The 23,127-nt window shown below is 43.3% G+C and overlaps 1 protein-coding gene across 1 annotated transcript in view; it reads left to right on the forward strand.

Moving 5' to 3' along the window:
- The window catches only part of LOC147690262 (inverted formin-2-like), a 342,433-nt gene that overhangs the window by 194,887 nt on the left and 124,419 nt on the right, over positions 1–23,127 (forward strand). Inside the window, exons 8-11 of the mRNA XM_086939469.1 lie at positions 690–831; positions 10,344–10,485; positions 22,157–22,397; positions 22,941–22,957. Of these exons, the coding sequence (XP_086795595.1) occupies positions 690–831; positions 10,344–10,485; positions 22,157–22,397; positions 22,941–22,957 (542 nt within the window). The remainder of the gene's footprint in view (positions 1–689; positions 832–10,343; positions 10,486–22,156; positions 22,398–22,940; positions 22,958–23,127) is intronic.

A 23,127-nucleotide genomic window follows, 5' to 3' on the forward strand; every position in this document is an offset into this window, starting at 1 on the left:
GCATGGTGAGCACAAAAACGATGGGTTTAGGCCCAGATCTCTGTACTGGGGTGAATGTATGACATTGTTCTACATTCTGTCCGTCAACTGTTATTTTTGCATTTGTTATCCAGAGTGGGACGGGTATGCTCAGACGAGAGTCCCGTGCTCTCCATGCCACTGGAATCAAGCTATCTTGGCTGATGAGGGCTGAAAGCCCAAAACCGGTCCTAGGATGCTTATTTCCAGTCCAGGGAGGACCTGGCTTGGCCATAGGGCACAGAGTCAAGACTGATTTGCATATGGTTGTTTTAAACTGGAATGGCATGGTGAGCAAAAAACGATGGTTTAAGGCCCAGATCTCTTCACTGGGGTGAATTTATGACATGGTTCTGGATTTTGTCCATCAACTTTTCTTTTTGCTGATGTGTGTTTAGAGATCAGGGGATAAAATGCCTTTTTTAAGAGATATATGTATATATTTCCCTCCCAATGGACACAAAAAACCAATGTTTGAAGATCAATGTAAATGTTATCACTGAGTGTTAAACCAAGTCTGATGAGATAAATATATTTGTGCGTATTATGGAGAGGTATCTGAAATGAAGAGCATTATAATTTCACTAGGATGTTAGTGTAGAAATATGATATTAAACCAAACCTCTTGTAATCTCTTATTACTCACGTCTATGATGCCAATACCAATCTAGGGACCATGAGGATGAAGATCTAGACATCCAGGCTTCTGTGTTTGAAGATATAAAGGCCGAAGATGATGAGGAATTATTCAACATCTATGGAGGCATTGATATGAATAGTCATCACGAAGTCTTTTCAACTCTCTTCAATAAAGTGAGTGGATTTATATTTACCACAAAGTTTTAAGTAGCCACTCTTTCAACGTTGCAATTGAAACCCAACACCTTTCAACTAATTTGTTTCAGGCATCAGTTAGGGCCTTAAGCAAGTGATGCAGTGCAGGTTTTTGATTGTGGATATGTGCAGTGCTGATCATTCCAGGTACCACACCAGGGGTACTTGAACTGAGGGTGCTTCAACTGCCCTATACGTAAAGGCAGATCCGAAAGAAAACATACACCAATGAGGCCTTTCCACCAGTTCTTTTTCGGCCACATTAGCTGTTTGTTCAAATGCCGTGAAAGGTCACTGGTAATTCAGAAGAGTCCAGAGAGCAATCTTTGAACCACTACACATTTACTTGCAATGTATTTTTTAAATGTACATTATGTAGCTTCAAAGCGATGGCATTTTCTTACAAACTTTCACTCTTTTGATACAGTCCTATGTAGAATGACCTAATGAGGCACATGAAGTGCTCCAACGTAAATATTACTATTTTTTTAAAATTTGCAAATGTTAAAAAAAAAAAAAAAATTGCCCCATTTAGGCCTTTTAGTTGTGTAAGTTGGCATTAGATACGTTTCAAAGCAGGGAAAAAACCCAAACATTTGTTTTTCTCTTGCTTGCAAGCATGGCTGAAAGCACTTGACTTATTAACAGCTCTAAATAACAATTTTTCTGAGTATAAACCCCAATTAATTCATGTTTGTAAGTATATTCCATCATAATGCAACTTTGAACTTTAGTTATGCAAAGAAAGTCTGACCACTAGGTCATCCTCCTTTTTTTTCTCACAAAAACATATGCACCACACTTGAGGTTTTTTCATGATGGCTCCACTTGTCCAGTATCACCAGGATTTTTTTAAATTTAAGAATTCCTATAATTTTAGTGATCTGACTAGGGGTGAGCGAAACTTGCGGAGTTGCACTTCATGGAATTCTGCGGAGTTGCATAAAAACTCTGCAAGATTCTGTGGTGTTCCTCCAACAGGCAGAAAATATTCAGCTTGCGCTGCAATTTAGCTCTGTTAGAATGAGAACGCGCTGAGAATCAGCGTGAACAGCACTATGCATTGTACAAGTCAAGAGCTCCGGCCTTTCGAGAAAATCTACATTAGCGGCAGGAATTCTACTTGAAGTGCAGCCCTCTGACCACTCACGTCAGCCCTCATTAGAAAATCACGCTAGGGGACAACAAGTAATGTTCACACGCGCCAGCTTGCATTTTCTGGAGCCTCACAGGAGGAAAATTCCACCACTTAATGGAATTTAGCCAGAACTCCGTGCTAAAGTGTAACTCGGAGTTACCAAAATCCTGCCAATTCCATTGGTAAAACGAAACCTTCTGCCCACCTCTAGAGCCGACACCCCTGATCCCTCAGTCAGAAAATTATTCTAGCATCAGCATCTGTGCAACACAGGGCTGCTTGTCGGTTTCTGTTCAGGCACCTGTGTTTGCAAGACTTTGACATGTCTGGGATAAGAAAAGCATGAATAGCTCACAAACTCAGGAAGATGAGCATAATTCCAAGCACTATTGTTATGACCAGAATAAAAATGTGGATTTGAAATAATGTATAAATTTGAGAAACAAAATGCAATTAACTGAAAAAGTGTTCCCATTTGAAATGAAATGAGGGATGTATTTAAATATGTTTCACCATGGTTATTCGGCAAATCTTTACTCTTTTTCTGAAAACAGTAGACCTGTTTCAAGCAACCATCTATTGAAAAAAACTGTCACTTCAACATTAAGAAATCTAGGATAGTACAGTGTCAATTTGTCAACCATAACTGTACAAAATTGCCATACATCGTATATATTCTAATATATTAGGAAATCTACTATTTCAATCGGAAGCAAGGTTTCTTAATTGCCATTTCCTCTATAAATTAGATAAGAATCACTAGTATCATTTAATCAACATATTGAAATCCATTTTTGGTTTCGTGGTCACACTAAGGAAAGTATCTATGGAACTCAATAACACTGGTTGCATACTTTTATAAGACCTGTGCTGCAGTAACCCCACCATGCCCGATCCATGTTGCTTCCTCTACCTCTGTGGTACTCCGTATGACCCAGGGGCCACCCAGGCCCTCCTGACCTCTACATGCGGCCCTCCTGACCTCTACATACAGCCTTCCTGACCTTTACATGCGGCCCTCCTGACCTTTACATGCGGCCCTCCTGACCTTTACATACAGCCCTTCTGACCTCTACATGTGGCCCTCTGGGCAACAGAAGCTCTGTTCTGCTGTTTACTGGGCTCATAATACCATAATTATATTTAAAAATAAACAGCAAGCATTTAATTATAGATTAACTGCAGTAAAAGAAAGGACGTAACTAGTGTGTACTGCACCCCTTAACTTTAGGAACACCTTATTTTTTAAATAAAGCAAATGTGTACAAATATGAAACTATCTTCAAAATTCAAAAAGTGGAATTCATTAACCTGCAGCACCATTTCACCTTAGTAAATCAATATTATAGCAGTGTATTGGAAAGTATTTTTTTTAAAGTGATAGTTTTCAAGCATAAATTTAGAAACATTCATGCTTCCTCCCCCCTTGAGTGAGTGAGTGAGGAGGGATTTGTAGAGCGCAACTTAGCCCAAGGGCATCAAGGCACGTACAAGATGGTACAGCTGTTTGAGGTGTAAAGATGCGCCAACTACAGGTAGGCTGCTAAGAATAGCCAGGTCTTTAATGCTTTGCGGCAAGATGCAAGCAAAGTTTGCCCATTGAACTCGGCAGGAAGAGTGTTCTACAGTCTGGGAGGGAGGGCGAAAAAGGCCCTCCCTCCCCATCTGGCCTTATGAACTCGAGGGACGGACAGAAGGCTCTTATTGGCGGAGCGTAGGGCCCTACCTGGAGCATAAAAGGGCACAAGGGACCTGATATCTTCAGCTCCAGACCCATGCAAAGCACTATAGGTGATGCATAGGACCTTGAAATGTATCCTTGCATGAATAGGTAACCAGTGCAGATATTTCCTAATAAGGGAGCCTGATGCGTGTCTAGGTGCATCGACAATGAACCTGGCTGCCGCATTCTGCACTATTTGTAGGCGTTGAACCAGTCTTTTATTTATGCCGAGATACAGTGCATTGCAGTAGTCCAGCCTAGAGGAAATGAGCGCAACCGTAACCTGTTTTCCTGCTTCAGGGGTAAAGTAGTGTGTAATCCTTTTCAAGATTCTTAGAACACCACAGCAGGTTGAAACAGTCCTGCTAACTTGATTGTCAAAAGATAATGTGGTGTCCACAATAACACCCACGTTGCGGGCAGATTGGGAGGGCAAGGGGCAGGCACCAAGAGCAGAAGGCCACCAGTCCATTGACCAGATCTCCTGTTTGCCACCACAGATAAGAACTTCGTTTTTTCCCCCATTTAATTTCAGGAAGTTCTTAATCATCCAGCCCGCAACTGCTTCCATGCAGTTCCTGAAGTTAAGGGCCGTGGCGTTCACCGATTAAGAAAGGGAGACCATAATCTGGGTGTTATCAGCATATTATAGAACTTCCAGCCCGAACGATCTTACAAGCCTGGCAAGTGGGGCCAAGTAGATATTAAAAAGTGTGGGGCTCAAAGATGAGCCCTGAGGGACCCCACACTGCACAGGCTTAACGGGCGAGAGGAAGTTACCCAGCTTAACCCTTTGAGTTCGCTGGTTGAGAAAGGATGTCAGGAGGCTCAGTGCTGATCCGTCCACTCCCATCTCACTAAGGCGGGTAACCATAATGGAGGGGGACAGGGTATCAAATGCAGCTGTCGGGTCGAGCAGGATCAGAAGGGTAGTCTGACCACTGTCGACCTTAGCCCGGATGTTATTGATAGCCACTATAAGGGCGGACTCAGTGCTGTGTGCCCTCCTGAAGCCATGCTGAGAAGAATCCAGCAGGCTAGAGTTATCCAGGAAGGCACTCAGATGATGGTTGAGATGAGCCTCGAGCATTTTGGCGGGGGCAGGAAGCAGGGATATGGGGCGAAAGTGCTTTAAGATTCCAGGATCTAAGGTGGCTTTCTTTAGGGGGGCTTGACAATTGCCATTTTCCACAAGGTTGGGAAGGCCCCTTCGTAGATTGCCAGATTCATCACATCCAAGAGTAAAGGCAGCACTACCTCCCTACACTCTTTGAGAATCTTCAAGGGTCAGGGGTCCCAGATTTAAGCTTATCCAGAAGGCTGCCCAGTTGGTCCAATGTGAAGGAGGGAAAGTTTGAAAAATTGCTACACGGTCCAGTCCCCAGATCTTCCAGTGGGGGTGCCACCGAAGAAGAAGATGCAGCCTCTAAATCTAAATTGAGGACTTCTAAGGCTGTGTGGATGTCCACTATCTTAGAATGAAAGAAAGTGGCGATCTGATCACACTGTTCCTGCGATGCCACTATGGGATCGGGTGACTGGAGAATGGACAGGGAATCTACGATTTTGAACAAATCCCTAGGGGAGCTAAGTGAGGCAGTCAGCTTGGCGAAGTGGGCCTTCATTTCCGTCAATACCGCGGTTTTGTACCCCTTATGCAAAGTTTTGTGTTTTTCTCTTTCTTTCGGATCAAGGTGAGATCTCCAAAGTCTCTCTTGTTTCCTGCAGCCCTGTCTCAGAAGTCTGAGGGAGTCACAGTACCAGGGAGCTGAAGCTCGCTTTCTGGCAGAGTAGCGCTGCTTAGCCGGAGCCAGAGTATCCACGGCACTTGCAGTAGTGTTATAAAGGTCAAGAGCAGCTGTGTCCGTGTCCCTCATCTCAAGGGGCCTAAGACTAGACTTTAAAGGGGCAAGCGTCTCATTGTTCATTCCCCTATATTTCCTTTTCATTACCCACTTACTGGGATCCAATAGGGACACAGAAGGATATTGAAGAGTAACTTCAAGTGGGATGGCCATATGATCTGACCAGGACAAGGGAAGGGGTGAACCCATTTCTAGCCTCGGGTCATTGGTAAAAACCCCGTCCAAGATATGTCCAGCTAAATGGGTGGGACTTCTTACTTCTTGCAGCAGTACACAAGAGGCTAGGTAGTCTAGCAGGAAAGAGGTGTTGCCAGAGGTTGAATTTTCCAAATGGAAATTAAAGTCACCCAAAATGGTCACATTAGGTCTGTCAATGTAAGGTTCTAAAATTGTCAGTAGCTCATGGCTAAAAGTAGACCTAGGGCCCGGGGGCCTATAGATCAGAATACCAGAAAAGGACACAGTGGGGGAGGAGCTGAGAGAGAAATACATGGCCTGGAAAGAATCCACAAATGACAACAATGCCATTAGTGATTAAATCCAAAATCCAGGAGAAGGTTTTATACATCATCATCCTAAAGTCATGTATTTAGAGGCACTCTTACATGTGATAATGAAGAAAAATTGAAATAAAATAATTGCCCAGGATCGCGAAATTTGGGAAGCCAGGATTCACTCCAGGTTTAATGTTTCAATGCTGTGCAAATCATTTTAGCCACTAGATGTACATGCTTCACTTCCCCTACACCCATTTTACACCCCTACTCCCTGACCACCACCTAGCTGTCATCCGTGCCGTCCTTGGTCACACCAAAGACCAAACCTTTCAACCCCCTGAGAAAATGTTTGCAAGTACCCATGCTCACCCTCCGTAGTCTGCATATTCCATTGACACTGGTCACTGTGCTTCCATTCTCCACCAGTATTGGTCCATGGATCCTTTACCTCATTCTCTCTGACCATGGTCCCTCCCCTTTCCTCATTGATATCTGTCCCAGGGCTGCTTTTACAATTCAGTACTAGTTACCTGGCCCCTCTCTTCTATTCATTTTTTTTTACCAGGGACCATCTCAGAATATTTGTTGTTGGTCTGGTGCCCTTCTTTCTGATATGACATTGAATCTAAGGTCCCATGCTCCTCAATAGTCTTGATTATTGGTCTCCTCACTGCTTTCATCTATGTTGATCCCAATGTCCTTTCCATAATTACTGTACGTCTCAGGGTGTCTAACCTCTATTAGCATTGGTCTTTTCAATTATTCTCCCACCAATTTTTGGTGAATTGTCTAATGTCTCTCCATCTATTGTGGTACCAGAGCCTCCTACCACCAGCCGTCCTCAGTCGGTACTGGTCCATGCAACCCTTCAGCCATCATTACTTGCCCCACTTTATCAAACACATTCAGCTGCCAAAATACAAAAACATGTTGCTCTCTCTCTTTTGCCCGACATCTCTTAAAAATGCTACCTGTTCATAGGCTGTTCCAGGCTAGCATGGTTGGTGGCTGGACCAAGTCAAACTTGCCCTTTCTTGAAGCCTCTTTTATGGGCCATACCCAACCCTAGTTTCTCTTCCTTCCCTGGACTATGCCTTGTTGATAATACTGCATCTCTGCAGCCTCTAAAAGTCAGTCTTGTCTCTGTGCCTCATGAGTTGCTTAACCCTCAACTAATATGGCGAAGTTCTCTACCCGGTTCCTCCATTGACCAAGCTGCTGCCCTTCCTTCCTTTTCTAAGTATGCCTTTCTCTACCTAATATTTGCTCCTGCCCCCTTTGCCAGTCTGTCCCTGCTGAGCATTCCCAATTTAGTGGTACACCACCATAGTTGGTGCTAAATCCTAGGACTCTATTCAATTGCTTATTTTGGGGCACCGCAGCTCAGTGCCTTTCCATGAGCCTTTTTTGACCCCATGATTTGTTCTTTGGGTCCCTCCGGTTGGGACTGTCTTTGACCTTTTTGGTTGGTGAAGCTCCTGAATAGAACTATGGCCAGTACTTTGCTTTCCACTAACCTCCATATCTAATTTCGGACCTTCTGCCCTCCCTCCTCAGGACATATTAAAATAATTATTGTAAAACAACAAATATGTAATCAAAAAATATTCATATATGCAAGTGCAATTGAGAATGAAACTGGCTGAAAGCAGAAGATGGAGTGCACCACAATGTTTGCGACCTCATTTGTTGATGAATTCCTTAAAAGCAACTCAGTAGGACAGTAGATGTGAGTGAATTTGAAGGAAAGGGCCACTACATTTATGATCTGGCTATTTTAAATAAAAGAAGAGCATCCAAATGTAAATTCATTAAATGTAATATGTGGTTTATTGACTAAGGCCTCATTTAGAGATGTAAGGGAACTAAAAAACTCTACCTTGAGGACCGCAAACTGTGCATAATGCCTGAATTATCCGATTTACGGTGTGCTGGTACCTGAGAATACTTCAATTTCTAGAGAAAACTCTATATGTGAAATGGAGCCCAGGAGCTGATTACCTTCCACAATACCTCCTCTGTGATATGGAAATTCAGTTCCTTCCTTATTTTGGAAGCTTGTAGTTACCACCAAACTCATGTCAGTCTTTCAGCTCAATGTGGATAAGTAACAACTTAATTATGTTCTAACATCTCCATTTAGATTTTAAAGTTACCTTTGAATTTGAATAATTTCAGCACTACCAGATCACTCTGTCACCAGGTCATTGAAGTTTTACATTGGCCCTACCAGGAGAATGGTGAACTTGGCCATTGCAGTGGTTTTCCCTGAACTTATCTCTATTCATGGTTCCTGAGCAGTCTGTTGATTTGATGCCCTCCATAGTCAGTGAACGTATTCATTGTTCCCCTGTTTGATGGGAGCCACTCTGGTTTTATTCCTGCCCAGTATCCCTGCTTGAATAAGTAATGCTCCTTTGGGCCACCCTTAGGATGATGGTGCTTCCATATACCTATGTTTTCTATCAGTTTGTATATGCCTTCCATTTAGTGGTGCTAGTCTTTGGTACAGTACACAAATGGTTAGTGATGACCCATGAGTTCCTTCCTCCATCATAATTGGTCTTGCACCCTCCACTCCCCGATTTGAGGATACAACAGACTGTCTCTACTTAGTGGTGCGCTCTCCAAGGTTGCTGGTGCATACAGCTTTCCGCCATCGTTAGCAATTGCTGAGGCATTTTGGGCACTTCTGGTTGATGAGGTAACATGTGTAACCAAAGCTAATCCATGGTTGGTATAACTTACCACACTTTCCAAATGTTGCTAGTATGGTCTGGCCCAAACACTCCCCAAAGGTTTTCTGCACTACCTGACCACACCCCATAGTCAGTTCTTCCTGTATTTATCCCCAGGATTGCTGATGATCCTCACTACACCCCAATGGCGATCCTACTTCCTGGGCCCCCCATGAGGCCAGACACTCTTTGGCTCTTTCTCCATGGCAACACTACTGCAGATTCTTAACATGTGTGGGATGTGGGTTCTGGGCCAGTATCTTCCAAGTACTCTGCCATTCTGTGACACCCCCTTGAGCTCAACACTTCAAACTGGACTTCCATCATCAGTCATTCACCCCAGAATATTATTTGAGCTGATATACCATACCTCACACACATCAGAGGAGGTTATGGAGGGTATCACTGATTTCCTAGTTAGTCACCTTGGTACACTGTTTGACTTTGCTCCTATGATCCTGCTTTTTTTTTTTTGCCTCGCTCAATGAGTTCTTCATTGCACAGGATACATTTAGCCTCTCCAATGCTAGGTTGCTACTCTGGCTGATCATCATTTGGTAGTACTTGGCTGCTTCCCTCATACCACTTGGTGTGGGTCCATAGTGGCATTCCTTGGGGCTTCTCAACCAAAAATTGTGATATATGCCTTCCCCACTTCATACAAATGGGGGGCTCACCCAAGAATAGAGGAGCTCTCTCTTACTCAGAAAGTGGTGGACTCCTTGTTTGCTGGTATTCCTCTGTGCCCCTGCACCTCCTAGTCAATGATACTCATGAGCACTGGCCGTGGTTGATGGTGACCTATGCCAAGGCCATGTTCACCCTCACTTTTTTACACATTTGATTTGCATTACTCTCTATATACCCTCCTCTGCTGTGTTACTCACTGGCACCCTCTCTTCTAGGTAAGCTGTACTTACCTCATGATTTCTGTAGACTGTGGTTCTGCCTATACATCCTGTGGTAGTTGGTTTCCTGGTCCCTCCACCCCAGACCTCACTTTTCTGACTTTGTCCTCATCCAGCTCCACCGTCTCTGAGATTCAACGTCTGTGCTACTCTATCTTCGCATGTTTTTTTGTGTAAGCATGCTCAAGTGGCACCCCATAATCACCCCACCATGCATCCGTTTGTACATGCCCTCTTTAAAAATGCTTTCATGTCCCTTCTTTTATTTCCAGCCCACCACCCTGAGGTATCGGCCACAGATAGAAGTATTGTCTTCCTCTGTCAAGGATTTAGGAGTCTAGTGCACAGAGAGTGGGAATATCAGCTACATTCTTGTGTCAGTCTGACGGGAAAGAAGGTGAATGCCTTTGTGTGACAGTACTAGAGGTGCTCCAGGGATGTCAAGAGCCCCCAAGTAATAAGATATTCCCTGTTGAGTTCTGATTTTACTCTGTAGGATATTAATTACTGAAATATTCAACACAAAAGCAGTATTGGTCTTGAAAATGTTCTGAAAGGAAATTGATGACTGACATTATACATTTGTACACTTTTTGGAGACTTATGTTTATTGTTTTTTCAGGTGAGCAGTTCTCCGGTATCTGTGCATTTCCTCTCAATTCTCCAGGGCCTTCTACAATTGGACCCTCTTATTTCCTCTAACCTTCTATTATGGGAAGCACTGGAAATCCTTGTCAATCGAGCAATTTTACTTGCAGATCAAGGTGAGAATTACTTAAGCAGTATATTGTCTTTCCACTGAACTTTTTTTATTTTCTATGAGCATTTCAAAAATTAATTTTGCACACAGTCACTCAAATTTTGTTCTCAGGGTTTGTCTTATGTTATAAATGTATACCGATAGTTTGATTTTTAGCAATAAAACAATTTATATCAATAAAAATTACATAAAAATGCAGAGTATAAAACAAATGTATAGGGAATTTTAAAAACTGTCTAGCCAAACAAGTGTGAAAGAAATGCTACAATATTTGCAGTTCCTTCAGTTTTTCCTTGCCTCTGTGTATCCAAGTGGACCATATATGCGACGATGCAGTGAAATAGCTACCATGCTGGTCGGTCCTACAACAAAGTGCTGTGCACTGTTCGGCACTTAATGCCGAAAGTTTAGAATATCAGCAGTAACCACTTCTTGCGATCAGTTATTATCTTTGTGTAAAATAGCATGAAATGGGTGAATGAATCCATACCAGCCAAAGTGCAGTCACACAGTCCAATCTTACACATTGCTCCATGTTAGTTTGCTCATAGTAGAGAGAGTGCTCATCCTAAACCTGTAGTAGGTATAACATCACATGTCTCAGGTTGTATCCAGTCTAAAAAGTACTTATAGCCCATGACATTTGATAAGGAAAGCATAGTTGAATGCTCGCAGTCCTATTTGGTTGCACTTCCAATGAGTCACCATTAACTGGGGCATGGGATACCCACAGTTGGCCTAAACCCTGATCCTTGAGAATATTCTTGAAGGTGTCATCCAATGATTTGCAGCACCTCTGTAGCACCATGCCACTTCCAACATGGATCAAAAGTATAGTCTAGCATGTGTATTTCCATGGAGTTGCACCCAATATAATGAGAGCATGAGCTGCAATATCAGTAACCGATTAAAGTTTAACTTCAAATACAAAAGCAACGTGGGGTAGAGCGATGGGTGTGCCAGACCAAAGTTAAAGGATTACTCTTAGGATATACCTTTTTATATTCTGTCACTTTTTAACCTTGATGCAACTTCAGAGCTCCACGCCATATGTTGTCAAAGCTACAGTCTTCTGGGTATGTACTAGAAGAATTGAAATAAGTGGGTGAGTGCCTATCCTTTGCTTGCATCTTCACACAGTTCTGGGGAACGCCACAATATGCGACAACCCCAATTCAGAGTTGAGCAGATACTCAAAATTATCAATATATTTTAGAGTTTGTTCATTTACCACATCGTTTTTAGGGCTCGCGCCCTGCAGTGCAGAGCGCAGCACTGCTCGCGCAGGCGAGAGCCCTTTTGTCCGGGGTTTAAAAACGTACCCTGGAATCGTACACGCTTGTGGTGTGCTTTTCCTTTTGGGTTCTGCTATTGGGCTTTGTATACATGTTTTTTTTCAACAGAGCACACAATAGGCCAAAGGTGGGCACATTGCTCCGCCTATGGCCTATTAGTGTCTGTTACGTGCACCAAAGTCCATATGTTTTCAATTATCGAGCCCAGACACGGGCGCGATAATTGAAAACGTATATCTTGCAGTGGTGTGCACGCTCCACTCGCGGGCGTGTTTTTTTTTTACAATAGCGATCGCTTTTGCGATCACTTTCAGTGCTGCTTGTTTTCTTCGATGCCCTGAAAGGCTGTACCCTTTAGATCATCTTGCCGTCTGTGTTTTCTTGAACCTAGCACCTTGCTCCATTCCAATTGTTTTTCTTCACTTTAACATTCATTTTTTTCCTTGTCTTTACTCTTGAAATATAATCTCAAGACTTTGAACAGAGAACCGAGTAGATTCTGCAAACAGCACAAACCTTGCGCAGTTACTTAGGATCATCAAAAGAACACACAATGCATATTGAGCTCCATTACGCAAACAGCCAAGAAAAGAAAGTGTGTTTAAATGGGAGATGCCAAAACATTTGACTTCACACGCACTTTCACCTGAAGGCTACCTACATTTCTGTGGTAAATGCTTCTTTCTAGTCAATAGTGAGTGAAGTTTGACCTGCAGAGCTAGCCTTCTCATCCCCTAGCCCATGCTCCCGCTAGTGTAAACTCTTCTTTTTTGCTCTCACCGTCTTCCTTAGAGTTGCTTTATAGGGCATAATCACGCGCTACATCATTTTCATCTCAAAGAGCAATAAACTGCATGATCCAGAAGCACTATGTGGATGTAAAAACTAGGCAAGTTCTTAAATAACTGAAGAGATGCTAAATACGAAATCAGGCATTTGTTTCTGTCACTTTCCATTACTCAATGCGCCTCTTCAGCTGCAAAAGGCAGAAACTGCTGAAATTCCAGATATCTTTTCTACTCTGGTCCAAACTCCTGGAAGGATGTCAGTCAGTTGTAAAATGTTAAATGTGATAAACACATTCTAGGTTGGGCCAGATGCCTCAACTGTCATTAATAAATGGTCCACTCCTTGATTTAGTTAGAGATGCTGACCCTGAGCACACTGTTGATCCAAAAACCTCCCCTCCCTAGATACTTGAACTTTATTTGCGTGCAGATCTTTAATGGAAGCACATTGCATGGTAATTTTTTCTGATGCCCTACCAAAAGCCAGATTCCACATCAGATAGGATGGGTTTCGTATCTAACAAGCGCTGTAGAACTCAACTAAATTTTCTGCCGGCTCTATTTAATTGAGTTTGGCCTACATTTAGTAGGGTTGCCACAACTATCTTTTTTGTGAAAGAGGGTAGTTATGCCAGACTGCCAGGCATCTGATCTGGAAGTATTTACACTATTAATGCCACATTGAAAATCTTATTGAGTACAGCTGCCCGTAGATTGACTGCTGCGTGATCTATATCTGCCAGTAGTCCAATTAGACCTGGAGCTCTGTTTGCTTTGCTCTACCACTGGGATAAATAGAGCCAAATTCGTATTACAAATACAATTTAACACCTGTGGCACTAAGATAGTCACATCATTGGCATAATTATATTTGAAGTACCTTACTAATTTTTGGGCCACGATACATAGTTTCTGCTTGTTTTAGTGCTCTTGTGAAGTATGGGCTATACGTTGCTAGAATCTCTTTGGCCTTTATCAGTGGAGTCCTGTTTTAGCTTGTGCCATGTGCTCTGTACATTGCTTTCAACTTTTTATAGTATTTCCACAGCTTTTTAAAAGGTAGTTCTACTGGCAGCACAATGGTGGGGCACATTTAAGGCACGTTATGTATTGTGCTTTATCAGCCAACACTCTTTGATGAACTATTCATGTCTATGGTGAACTTTACTTCCTCTGAATGGATTAGGATTTGTTCCGTAAATAGACATTTTCACAGTTACTTGCTCATATACCCATACACATTTTCCCTTCATCTAAGATTATTCAGCAAAGGTCACCTGCCAAATCTTCCATCAGTAATTGTGCCAAACTGTCATAGCTTTCTGCATTCCATTCTCTACTTTTCTGTTATTTGGTTGTGGAATTTACAGATGGGGAAACAACTAGCCCAAATAGTGGAGGCCTTGGCAGCATAAATTCAAGGATAAGTTTCGCTAATGGTTCGAAATCACTTTACATGCACCAAACCACCTCCATATCTGAGATCAGCTTCCAACCTTCCAAATTGATCAGGATATAATCAACTAATCCTGACCTTTCCTAATCCATAGGTTTTTTTTAACTGGATATTAGTCACTTAAGCTATTTAGAAGACACAAGTCATCATCACCTACCAATAGGGAGGCAAAACATTTCCCCATTTGGTGTTCCTGCTTACACACAGTGTCCACTTAGAGATACCCTCTTGCTTCTTCTTCCTCATAAATTACCTCGAGTGATGGCTAGCAGATGAACTCTTAAAATGTCTACTTATTATAACGTAACCAGCATAATTAATTGGGTACTCTTGACACAGTGAACTGACTCTTCTAGAATTTTGAAATATAGACACATCGTTGACAATACGACCTGGTGGGATATGAATATTGAGGGTACCTAACACTGTTCCTTGCAAGGGCACTATCACCAGTCACCACCGTTCTGTATTATGTCAACGTGCACAAATCAGAAAGAAATTGATTGGAGGCATTGCATGGTCTTGGTGATAAATAGCTCGGTGTTTTGTATTGATCACTGTTCAAACCTACATTCATGACACAGTGTTAAAGTCCTGGTATTGTGTTTGTTTGTGGAGACAAGCTGCAGTTGAGGTACTAAAATATAATACCAGTAGTACACAACGCCACACCACCACAGTCTGATCGGTGCTGGTATCTTTGGTGCCTCAGTTGCTAGGAGCTAAATGGCATACAGTGCCTCAAGTCAGCAGCCTCAATCTTCACAGTAGTGTAGCTCATGTGGCAACTTTGGGGGTCAGTGCCAGGCTAGCCATTCACGGAATGCTATCCTTGATGGAAATTATCAGTTAGCATCAGTGGAAGTCAAGACTGCACAACACCGAGCTGGCAGTGTCATGGTTATGCTGTCCTAGGCATGCAACGAATACCACGGGACAAATGTCGATCCTGTGTTCAGTCGAGCCAACCGATTGGACACCATTCAAGTGCCACAGTGACGATGATGGGGATGACATGGAAGGCCTCTTGGAAATACATTTGAAGAATGTCGGTTTCTCAGAGGGTCTCTGGGACTTGTCTCCGGTTGACGGACACTTGCACCATGGTCATTTACTTCAAGTCCCCTTCCAACAGTCCGCTCTTCGTGCAGGAGGGCTTGCTCCTTCCCCTCCACTCAAGGCAAGACTTCTTGGGTTCCCAAGGCTTGTAAGGCAGCTCTCATTCACATTGACTCCAGGTGAAGTCCCCTTACCTCTCAGAAACTGGCTGTCTGGGAGACAGTAGCTGTGGTTCTGCAGAGAGTAATCTGTGGCTCACCCTTTCCTTTGTCAGAGAGAACTTGAAACTGGAACAGCTAGTGGGTCAGCAGATCCCACTTTTATACAGAGTTAGCAGACCGGGGATATTGATTCTCTGTCTACCTTCCCAGAACTGATATATGTTGGTTCCTTTTCCATATCTCCTTTGCTGGCTATACTTCAGCCTCATCCTTTGTCTTGAGATGATTTTCAAAGTATGGTCATTCCTGGGTTAGAGCACCAAAATCGGAGGCACAAAAAGATGTGCAGAATCCTGCCCTGACTATCAGTAGCCGCACACAAGACTGATCAGGAAACAAGATAAATGACTGCCCCTCTCTAAAGGATCCTTCACACCCTGACACTTCCCTCACCCCTACCATTCAACAAACAGCAGTCCCAGGAAGACTAATCGGCATACTTCTGTGTCAAAAAGGACCTAGTTGAATTTCTAAGGGGGCCTCCCTGTTCCCCACTTCAGTATCCGATTCCCCTGTCAGTCGTAAAAGGAATGTCAGCAATACACTTTCACTGTCTGGGCAACCAAACCTGTCTCCCTCATGTGTACAAAATGGAAGCCACAGACCTGTGTCACTCTGGATCACCCAGGCACTCATGCAATGCACTTCACAGTCAATAGCATACATGCCGACATCCAGGATCACGGGATCTCGGTGCTAGGATTAGTAGTGGTGGAATTTCAAATGAATGTGCAGTAGACTTCCATTCACATGACAAAAGTTAAAAGGCCTTTACAATAAACACTTTAAAACCTGGTATGGTGCCACCACGGTACTACACTTGTGATCCTGCAGCTAGAATGGTAGTCCTTTTTTCACTACAGAGGGTCTGCCTGATGCATCCCTCTAAGTCCAGGACTGGTCCATGTCTAACTGTAATTGAAGGGCAGGCCTGGACTGTCACACACATGCTAGATTAGCGTGGAGTTGGGGGCAAAAATACAGAAAACTCTGATTCTAGATACTTGCAGTTGTTCACAACTGTACGCCCTGCGAGGAATATTCTCTTACCATCAGTGATTTTGTTATGTTTTGTTGTTAAAACCTTTTTGTTGTGTTCTCTTAATGGGTTGTGTTGAGTTATCTTGTTGTTGGGGCACTTTGCCTATTTTATTGATTTATTTTCCATTATTGTTTTGTTCTGTAGCTTCCTTTTTCGGATACTAGTATATTTACAGTTCAAAGCAACAAATTCCACTGGAGGTCGAATTAAAAACAAATACTTAACACTATTAAAGATGACAACCTCTAAATCGATGTTTGACGACACACAGACTAAAATAATGTACGGTGACAGACCATACAGTTAAAACTGTGCTGCTGTTGAATCAAAGGAAAAAAAGTTGTTGTGCCCACTATCATGAAAAAGTTACTTTAAAAAGTAGATAACTGATTATTGCCTGCAAAAGATAACTTTCAAAAATTATTTTGGATATAATCTACTACCGTTATGAGCAGTCATTTTCTTCTCAACTCCAAGAAATTATTCAATATTCTGTAGGTAGTGTCCCTCTTTTTGTCGATACTTTCAGCCTCTCTAAATGTTTCTGGGGCTTCACCAGGATTTCGCTGGGTGTTGATGGTGATGCTGAAAAAAGAGGGATTACGATTCGGCTATGAATAGTTTTTCTAATTCTCAGTCTTTCTAGGAGTATTAATGGCTTCAGGGGTTGCTCTACCCAGAGGAATATAGGAGCCCCTCTGTAAGCGAGATAAAAAAACACATTGGTCCTTATCATTACAATGTCACTTCTACTTTGATTGTGGGTGATGGTCGCAGGAACTAAAGATCTTTAAGGTTAAAAAGCACAAAGTACATGCAGAAATACGCGCAACACAACTCCCGGCTTCCGCCTCAGGAGATCAACTAGGTCTCGCAATTGCCCCCCAGTTCCTGCTTTTATGCTGGTGCAGAGTGCAGAGCGCCTCCAACGCCTAGACTGCTACCCTGGGTTAACCTCCCCAAGATGGCCGCTATAATTTTCCAGCCGCCTCCGAGTGAGTGTGATGCTCAGCGCCTACTCGGCTGAGCATTTTTCCGTCTAGGCATTGGAGGCGCTCTGCTCCAGCATAAAAACAGGAACTGGGGGGCAATCGCGAGACCTAGTTGATCTCCTGAGGCGGAAGCCAGGAGTTGTGTTGCGAGTATTTCTGCATGTACTTTGTGCTTTTTAACAGTCGGGCATGCCTCCGCGCAGTGGACGCATGCAGCGGACGCACCTTCAACGCGCCAAAGGAGCGCCTAAGGAAAGCCCGTCTGGGCCCGTCCGGGCCAGGTCGGGCCCAGTGGCCAGTCCCCCTGCACAACCCACTCCAGGCAAGGTTAGTTACAGTTACAGTAAGGAACAGCTCCTTGGATTTAGAGAGAGGGAAAGAACAAGATGCACGAATACTTTGGCCGGAGATATGGCTCAGAGATCCTGCCCCTGTTGTAAGTTTGAATTCACCTCAGAAAAACCTACAGCTCAAGCATTTTGTAAGACTAGTCTTTGTCACTAGCGCTGCTTAATTGTCGCTCCCTCCCGAAACATGTGACTAAGATTGGCATGTTGCTGGAAGAGAGAGACTTTGATGTGCTCTTTTTAACCGAAACATGGACCAACTCTTGCTCAGATACTGATGTTGTCCAGTCTTTACCCTTGAACTATACTATCCTGAGACAAGATCGGGATGATGGGCGAGGGGGGGGCATCGCTAATATTTATAAAAATAGCTATGACTGTAGGTTCTCGAGCTGCCCTATTCTGGATTTCGAGAGCATGATGTTTGCTATTTCCTTCTCCCCACCATGCACTCTCTCCGGGATACCTCTTTATCGCCCTCCAGGGGCACATGCTAAATTCTGCGACGAGCTCCCAAACACTGTCACAAATTATTCCAGTCTTTCTACCAATTTTTCCATCTTGGGGGATTTTAATATTCACCTGGATGCTCCTGACACTCCTGCATGTCAGAATTTTATGGCAGGTCTGGAGTTGCTCTATTTAAAACGATTAGTCAAAGGCCCCACGCACAGAGCAGGTCATATGCTTGACCACTTCTTTACGAATCTTAATAATCTTAGCTTTGAGGAATCTTTGGTAGTCACTTGGTCGGATCATGCACTTTCATCTTTTTCTTGGTTCCCCTGTGAGCAGGTTCTCCCGGTTACTACAACTAAAAAACTGAGCTGTATTTGGTCTAAGTAGTCAGTAGAGAAATGGGCCATGAACCTCCAAATGCCTGTGCCGGCTTGCAGCTCTGACCCTTTAACAGCAAACTCCCTTCCTAACAATTGGCTGGAGTCCTCACTTGACGTTACCCTGCCAAAAACTGAACTCTGCCATCGGACCGGCGTTAATAAAAAAGCTTGGTTCATTCCTGAACTTAAATCTCTTAAACAAATCTGTAAACGGTATGAAAGAAAATGGAGGAAAGATTACTCCGAGACCAATAAAGGGAATTATAGAACTTCACTGCGGACCTATAAAAATAACCCAGTTAAGCTATTACCAAGGAAAGATAGCTTCTGCCTTAAATTCCCCGCGGGAATTTTTCAAAATTTTTAAATCACTGGTTACACCCCCAGCCCTCTCAGTGAACCACTACTCGCACAGAAACGCTGCGATGAATTAGCAAACTTTTTTGCCACTAAAGTGGCTAACATCTATTCTTTGTTTCAGCAAGTGGACCCGGTACCACTCCTCCTCCCCCCCCCCCTCCTTAGGGCTGGTTAGGCTCGAGGAGTTTAATCCGCTTGATGTTTCTACCGTGCAGCATTTGCTGGGAAACCTTAAGTCTGGTTTCCCCGCCGATGCTGCCCCTCCTACCATTCTTAAAATGGTGTCAGAGACGGTGGCACCAGTCATCCAGGAGGTAATTAATTCTTCCCTTGCAGCGGGTATCGTTCCACCCTCATGGAATCAGGCTAGAGTGAAGACACTCTTAAAAAAAACTAACTTGGACCCGGAGGAGTGGGCTAAATATTGTCCCATTTCCTTGCTGCCGGGCATTAGTAAGCTGGCCGAAAAGTATGTGAATTCAATACTATCCACCTTTCTGGAAAACACCAATTCCCTACATCCCACTCAGACGGGCTTTAGGCGTAAACAGGGCACAGAGACCGCCCTCATCGCAGTGGTCGAAGAAGCCAGGAAAATCGTGGATGCTGGAAGCTGCGCAGTTATCATTTTATTAGACCTAAGCGCAGCCTTCGACACTGTCAATCATACCATCATGATTCAAAGTCTAAGAGATGTGGGGGTCTTAGGTGTTGCCCTGAAGTGGCTTCAATCCTTTCGCACGGACAGAACTTTTGCTGTCTTTGAGGAGGAGGCAATTTCAACTCAGATGCCCCTGCAGTGCAGCGTCCCTCAGGGATCCTCCCTCAGTCCTACCATGTTTAACATCTACATGAGGCTGAGGTGGTTCTTCCCTGGGGAGGTGCAATTGGTCACCTACGCCGATGACACCCAGTTAGTAATTTCCCTCTCTGGACAGGACACCGCTTGTAAAAATCTTTCCGCATGCCGAAGTGAGGTACTCGAATGGACGGACGAGTCCTTCCTGAAGCTTAACAGTACAAAAACTGAAGTAATGATGTTAGGGCATGGTGCACCCATTAACGTGGATGCCTGGTGGCCTAGTAATCTTGGCCAGCCCCCTTCCCCCAAGAAACAAATTAAGAGTTTAGGTGTTTGGCTTGACCCTACTCCTAGCTGCTTGGTTCAATCTCGCAAGGTGGCAGCTACCTGCTATGCCCTTATAAGACTAATAAGGAAGATTCTTAAACTCCTCCCTTTTGAATCCAGGCGCCTGCTGGTACAGGCACTGATCCTATCGCGGCTGGATTACGCGAATGCTCTTTACCTGGGTGCTCCCCAGGGAACGATCAAAATCCTACAGACAGTCCAAAACTGTGCGGCACGACTGCTGTTGGATATCCCAAAGAGGAGCTCGGCTAAGCCAGCGCTACGTCAGCTGCACTGGCTCCCAGTACAACATAGGATCTGGTTCAAGGCTATGACCATTGTGCATAAGGCCATGGTAGACTCGGGACAAGCCTTGATCCAACCTATGTTCCAACTCCATCACATTCCGCGTATTCTAAGGTCAAGCAATAAGAAATTCCTGAGTGTTCTTAGGATTAAAAGGACCCGTATGGGTGGGAGTCGTTTTCTCCTACAGGCTGCAAAACTTTGGAACCAGCTTCCCGACGCCATCCGATTGGAATCTAACCATCTGAGGTTCAGGAAACTTTTAAAGACCTTCCTTTTTCCTTGAACCATGGAGGAATGACAAGGTTGTTTAATGTGCTGGGATGCCTCCGGGTAGCCATGCGCTATAGAAGTGCGTAATCATTCATTTATGGTCGCAGGACGCATAAAATGTATACCAGTTGTATATTTTTAGGAAATTCTTCAAAGTCTTTTCTCCAAATTTAAGACAAAAAGAAGTGAGTTGTTTTCACCCTAAAGCGGTGTTTTAACAATTTAGATTGTTTAACACTTTGCTGCAACAGTGTTGCAGTTCCCTTGTATTGTAATGGGTACTGATACAGTTCTTAAGAAAAGGTATAATTTTAAATTGGCTAGACGTAGCAGCTGGAAGGTAATATAATCTGCATATATGTGCTGTATATACGAATGTATGACGATATTCAGCAAGCCCGAATCATGCTGTGCGTTCACAGCGCCATCTTTAGAATGAACACATCTTCAGTGTGTATTCGTTCAGCATGTAAGTCATTATAACGACTTGCCTTAAGTGGGTGTTGGATTTTGGAATAAGCTCATTTACTATTCCAACTCCAGTCTGCGCAACAGTAGGGAAGGTGTTGGGCTTTAAGTCCAACACTATTCTACCAACGCGCTCCCCTAAAGCAATTTCTTTTAACAACTGTTGTGCTGAACGAATGTCTACTGACTACGAGTTTGTTCTCTTGCCGGCAATGGGAGTCCAGCTTTGTTCTAATGGACGTTTCCCATATATACACCCTCAGGCTAAGTGACATGCTCCATTCATTAAATGTTGATGTAAAATGTGATGCATTCGGAACTGAAATGCCACTTGCAATGCAGTTTACCATTGTGCCACTATGCTGAAATGTAAAAAGAGCTCTTGGAGTTTCAAGCTTGGCAATCCAAACCATACTTGCTTCAGCATACATTGTGTTGAAGATTTCCAGGTGGATCTTCAAATCCAGGGTTGGGTCTAGGGTTAACGTGTCTGAGGCTGCAACCAGGCAATGGTTACAGATTCCCTTCACAAACATTACATGTTCCCTCTTGTGTGGCTGGATGTGGATGGTAATGGATGAATACAAGATAAACTTACATGGTGAGGTGTACTATTTACAAGATTTCTGTAGTACCTCATTCTTATCTGCACCCTTGAGCAGGGCTTGAGGGACTTCTGACAATCTTACCGAACTGCCAATAATTGAACATTCCCATTAGCAGTAAAATCCCACATACAAACACACTGCCAACGTTGAGATTAATGTTACCTATATTCAAGAATTCGCAGTGTCATTCAACCCTTTTGTGTATTGACATACTAAACCCAGCTTCAATTATTGCAAATTGAACATCTGTAAATAATGGTTATTCTATTCCAGATACCATTGAGATGTTCAGATTACATGGCCACGTTTGGATCTGGATTACACATCTGTATTCACTTTGGACACTCTTGCTGTTAAGAACCTCTTCAGAGCAACATATAATATTTTCTAAAGTGTCTTTACTAATATGTTTTATGAGGTTTGTTATTCTGTTTCCTTTTGCACGTGCACATATATGTAGCACTAACACCTTTCATGTTACTTCTTTTACAGAGGAAGAAAACACCCTGGAAAAAATTATTGAGCGAATTGCAGTTTTGAAGAAACTTCAAAATAATACGAATTCGGAGAGCAGTGGACCTGTTAAAAAATGTCATAAAAGTATTCAAACTGAGAAGTCAGTTGAAGAGTCTATAAAGGAAAAAAACAGAATATCACAGCCTCCGTTTACATGTTCTGAGAATATCACAACTACCAAGCAACTGATCTCTTCAGTGCCATTAAAACAACTAGAGTCCCTGCCCACTTCACATGAAATTAAACCTCCCCCTCCCCCACCTCCTCCTCCCCCTCCTCCTCGCCTTCACCCTCGCCTTCACCCTCCCCCTCCTCCTCCACCTCCTCCACCTCCTCCACCTCCTCCACCACTGCAAGGCATGTTTGGCGTGTCTCCTCCAGCACCACCTTTGACAGGTATACCACTGACTGGCATACCACCACCACCTCCTTTGCTTGGCATGGGATACCCTGGTGCACCTCTACTTCCTGGCTCGAACAAGGATGACATTGTGGTTGCACATGTGGGTTACTCTGTAGGATCTTCAAGGAATGCTTACTTTAGCAGTGCTAACAGGCCAACATTAAAAATGAAGAAGCTGAACTGGCAAAAACTTCCTCCAAGTGCAGTAAGGGGTAAGTATTTGCAGTTTTTCAATATATGAAGCTAGGGCAAGCATGTCTGAGTTAAATGTTAGGATTGTTAGTAAACCTGAGATAACTGATCTGATATGTTGTATTGCATTGCCTTGTTTAATATCATATTGGTTATGTATTGCAGAATAACTCAGGTTCATGGTACTGTATTTGTTTTGCCAAATCTTATCACTAAATGTAAATTAAGTAAAAATATACTTGTCATACTTTGGCAAAATCATTTCACTTTACATATTATGATTTGTTTGAATTATCGCTGTCTCCATTACCTGTTTATACATGTAACATTTGGTTTTAAATATTGCTCATGT

The sequence above is a fragment of the Lissotriton vulgaris genome, chromosome 9 (genome assembly GCF_964263255.1).
Source record: "Lissotriton vulgaris chromosome 9, aLisVul1.2, whole genome shotgun sequence".
In the NCBI taxonomy this organism is placed as follows: domain Eukaryota; kingdom Metazoa; phylum Chordata; class Amphibia; order Caudata; family Salamandridae; genus Lissotriton; species Lissotriton vulgaris.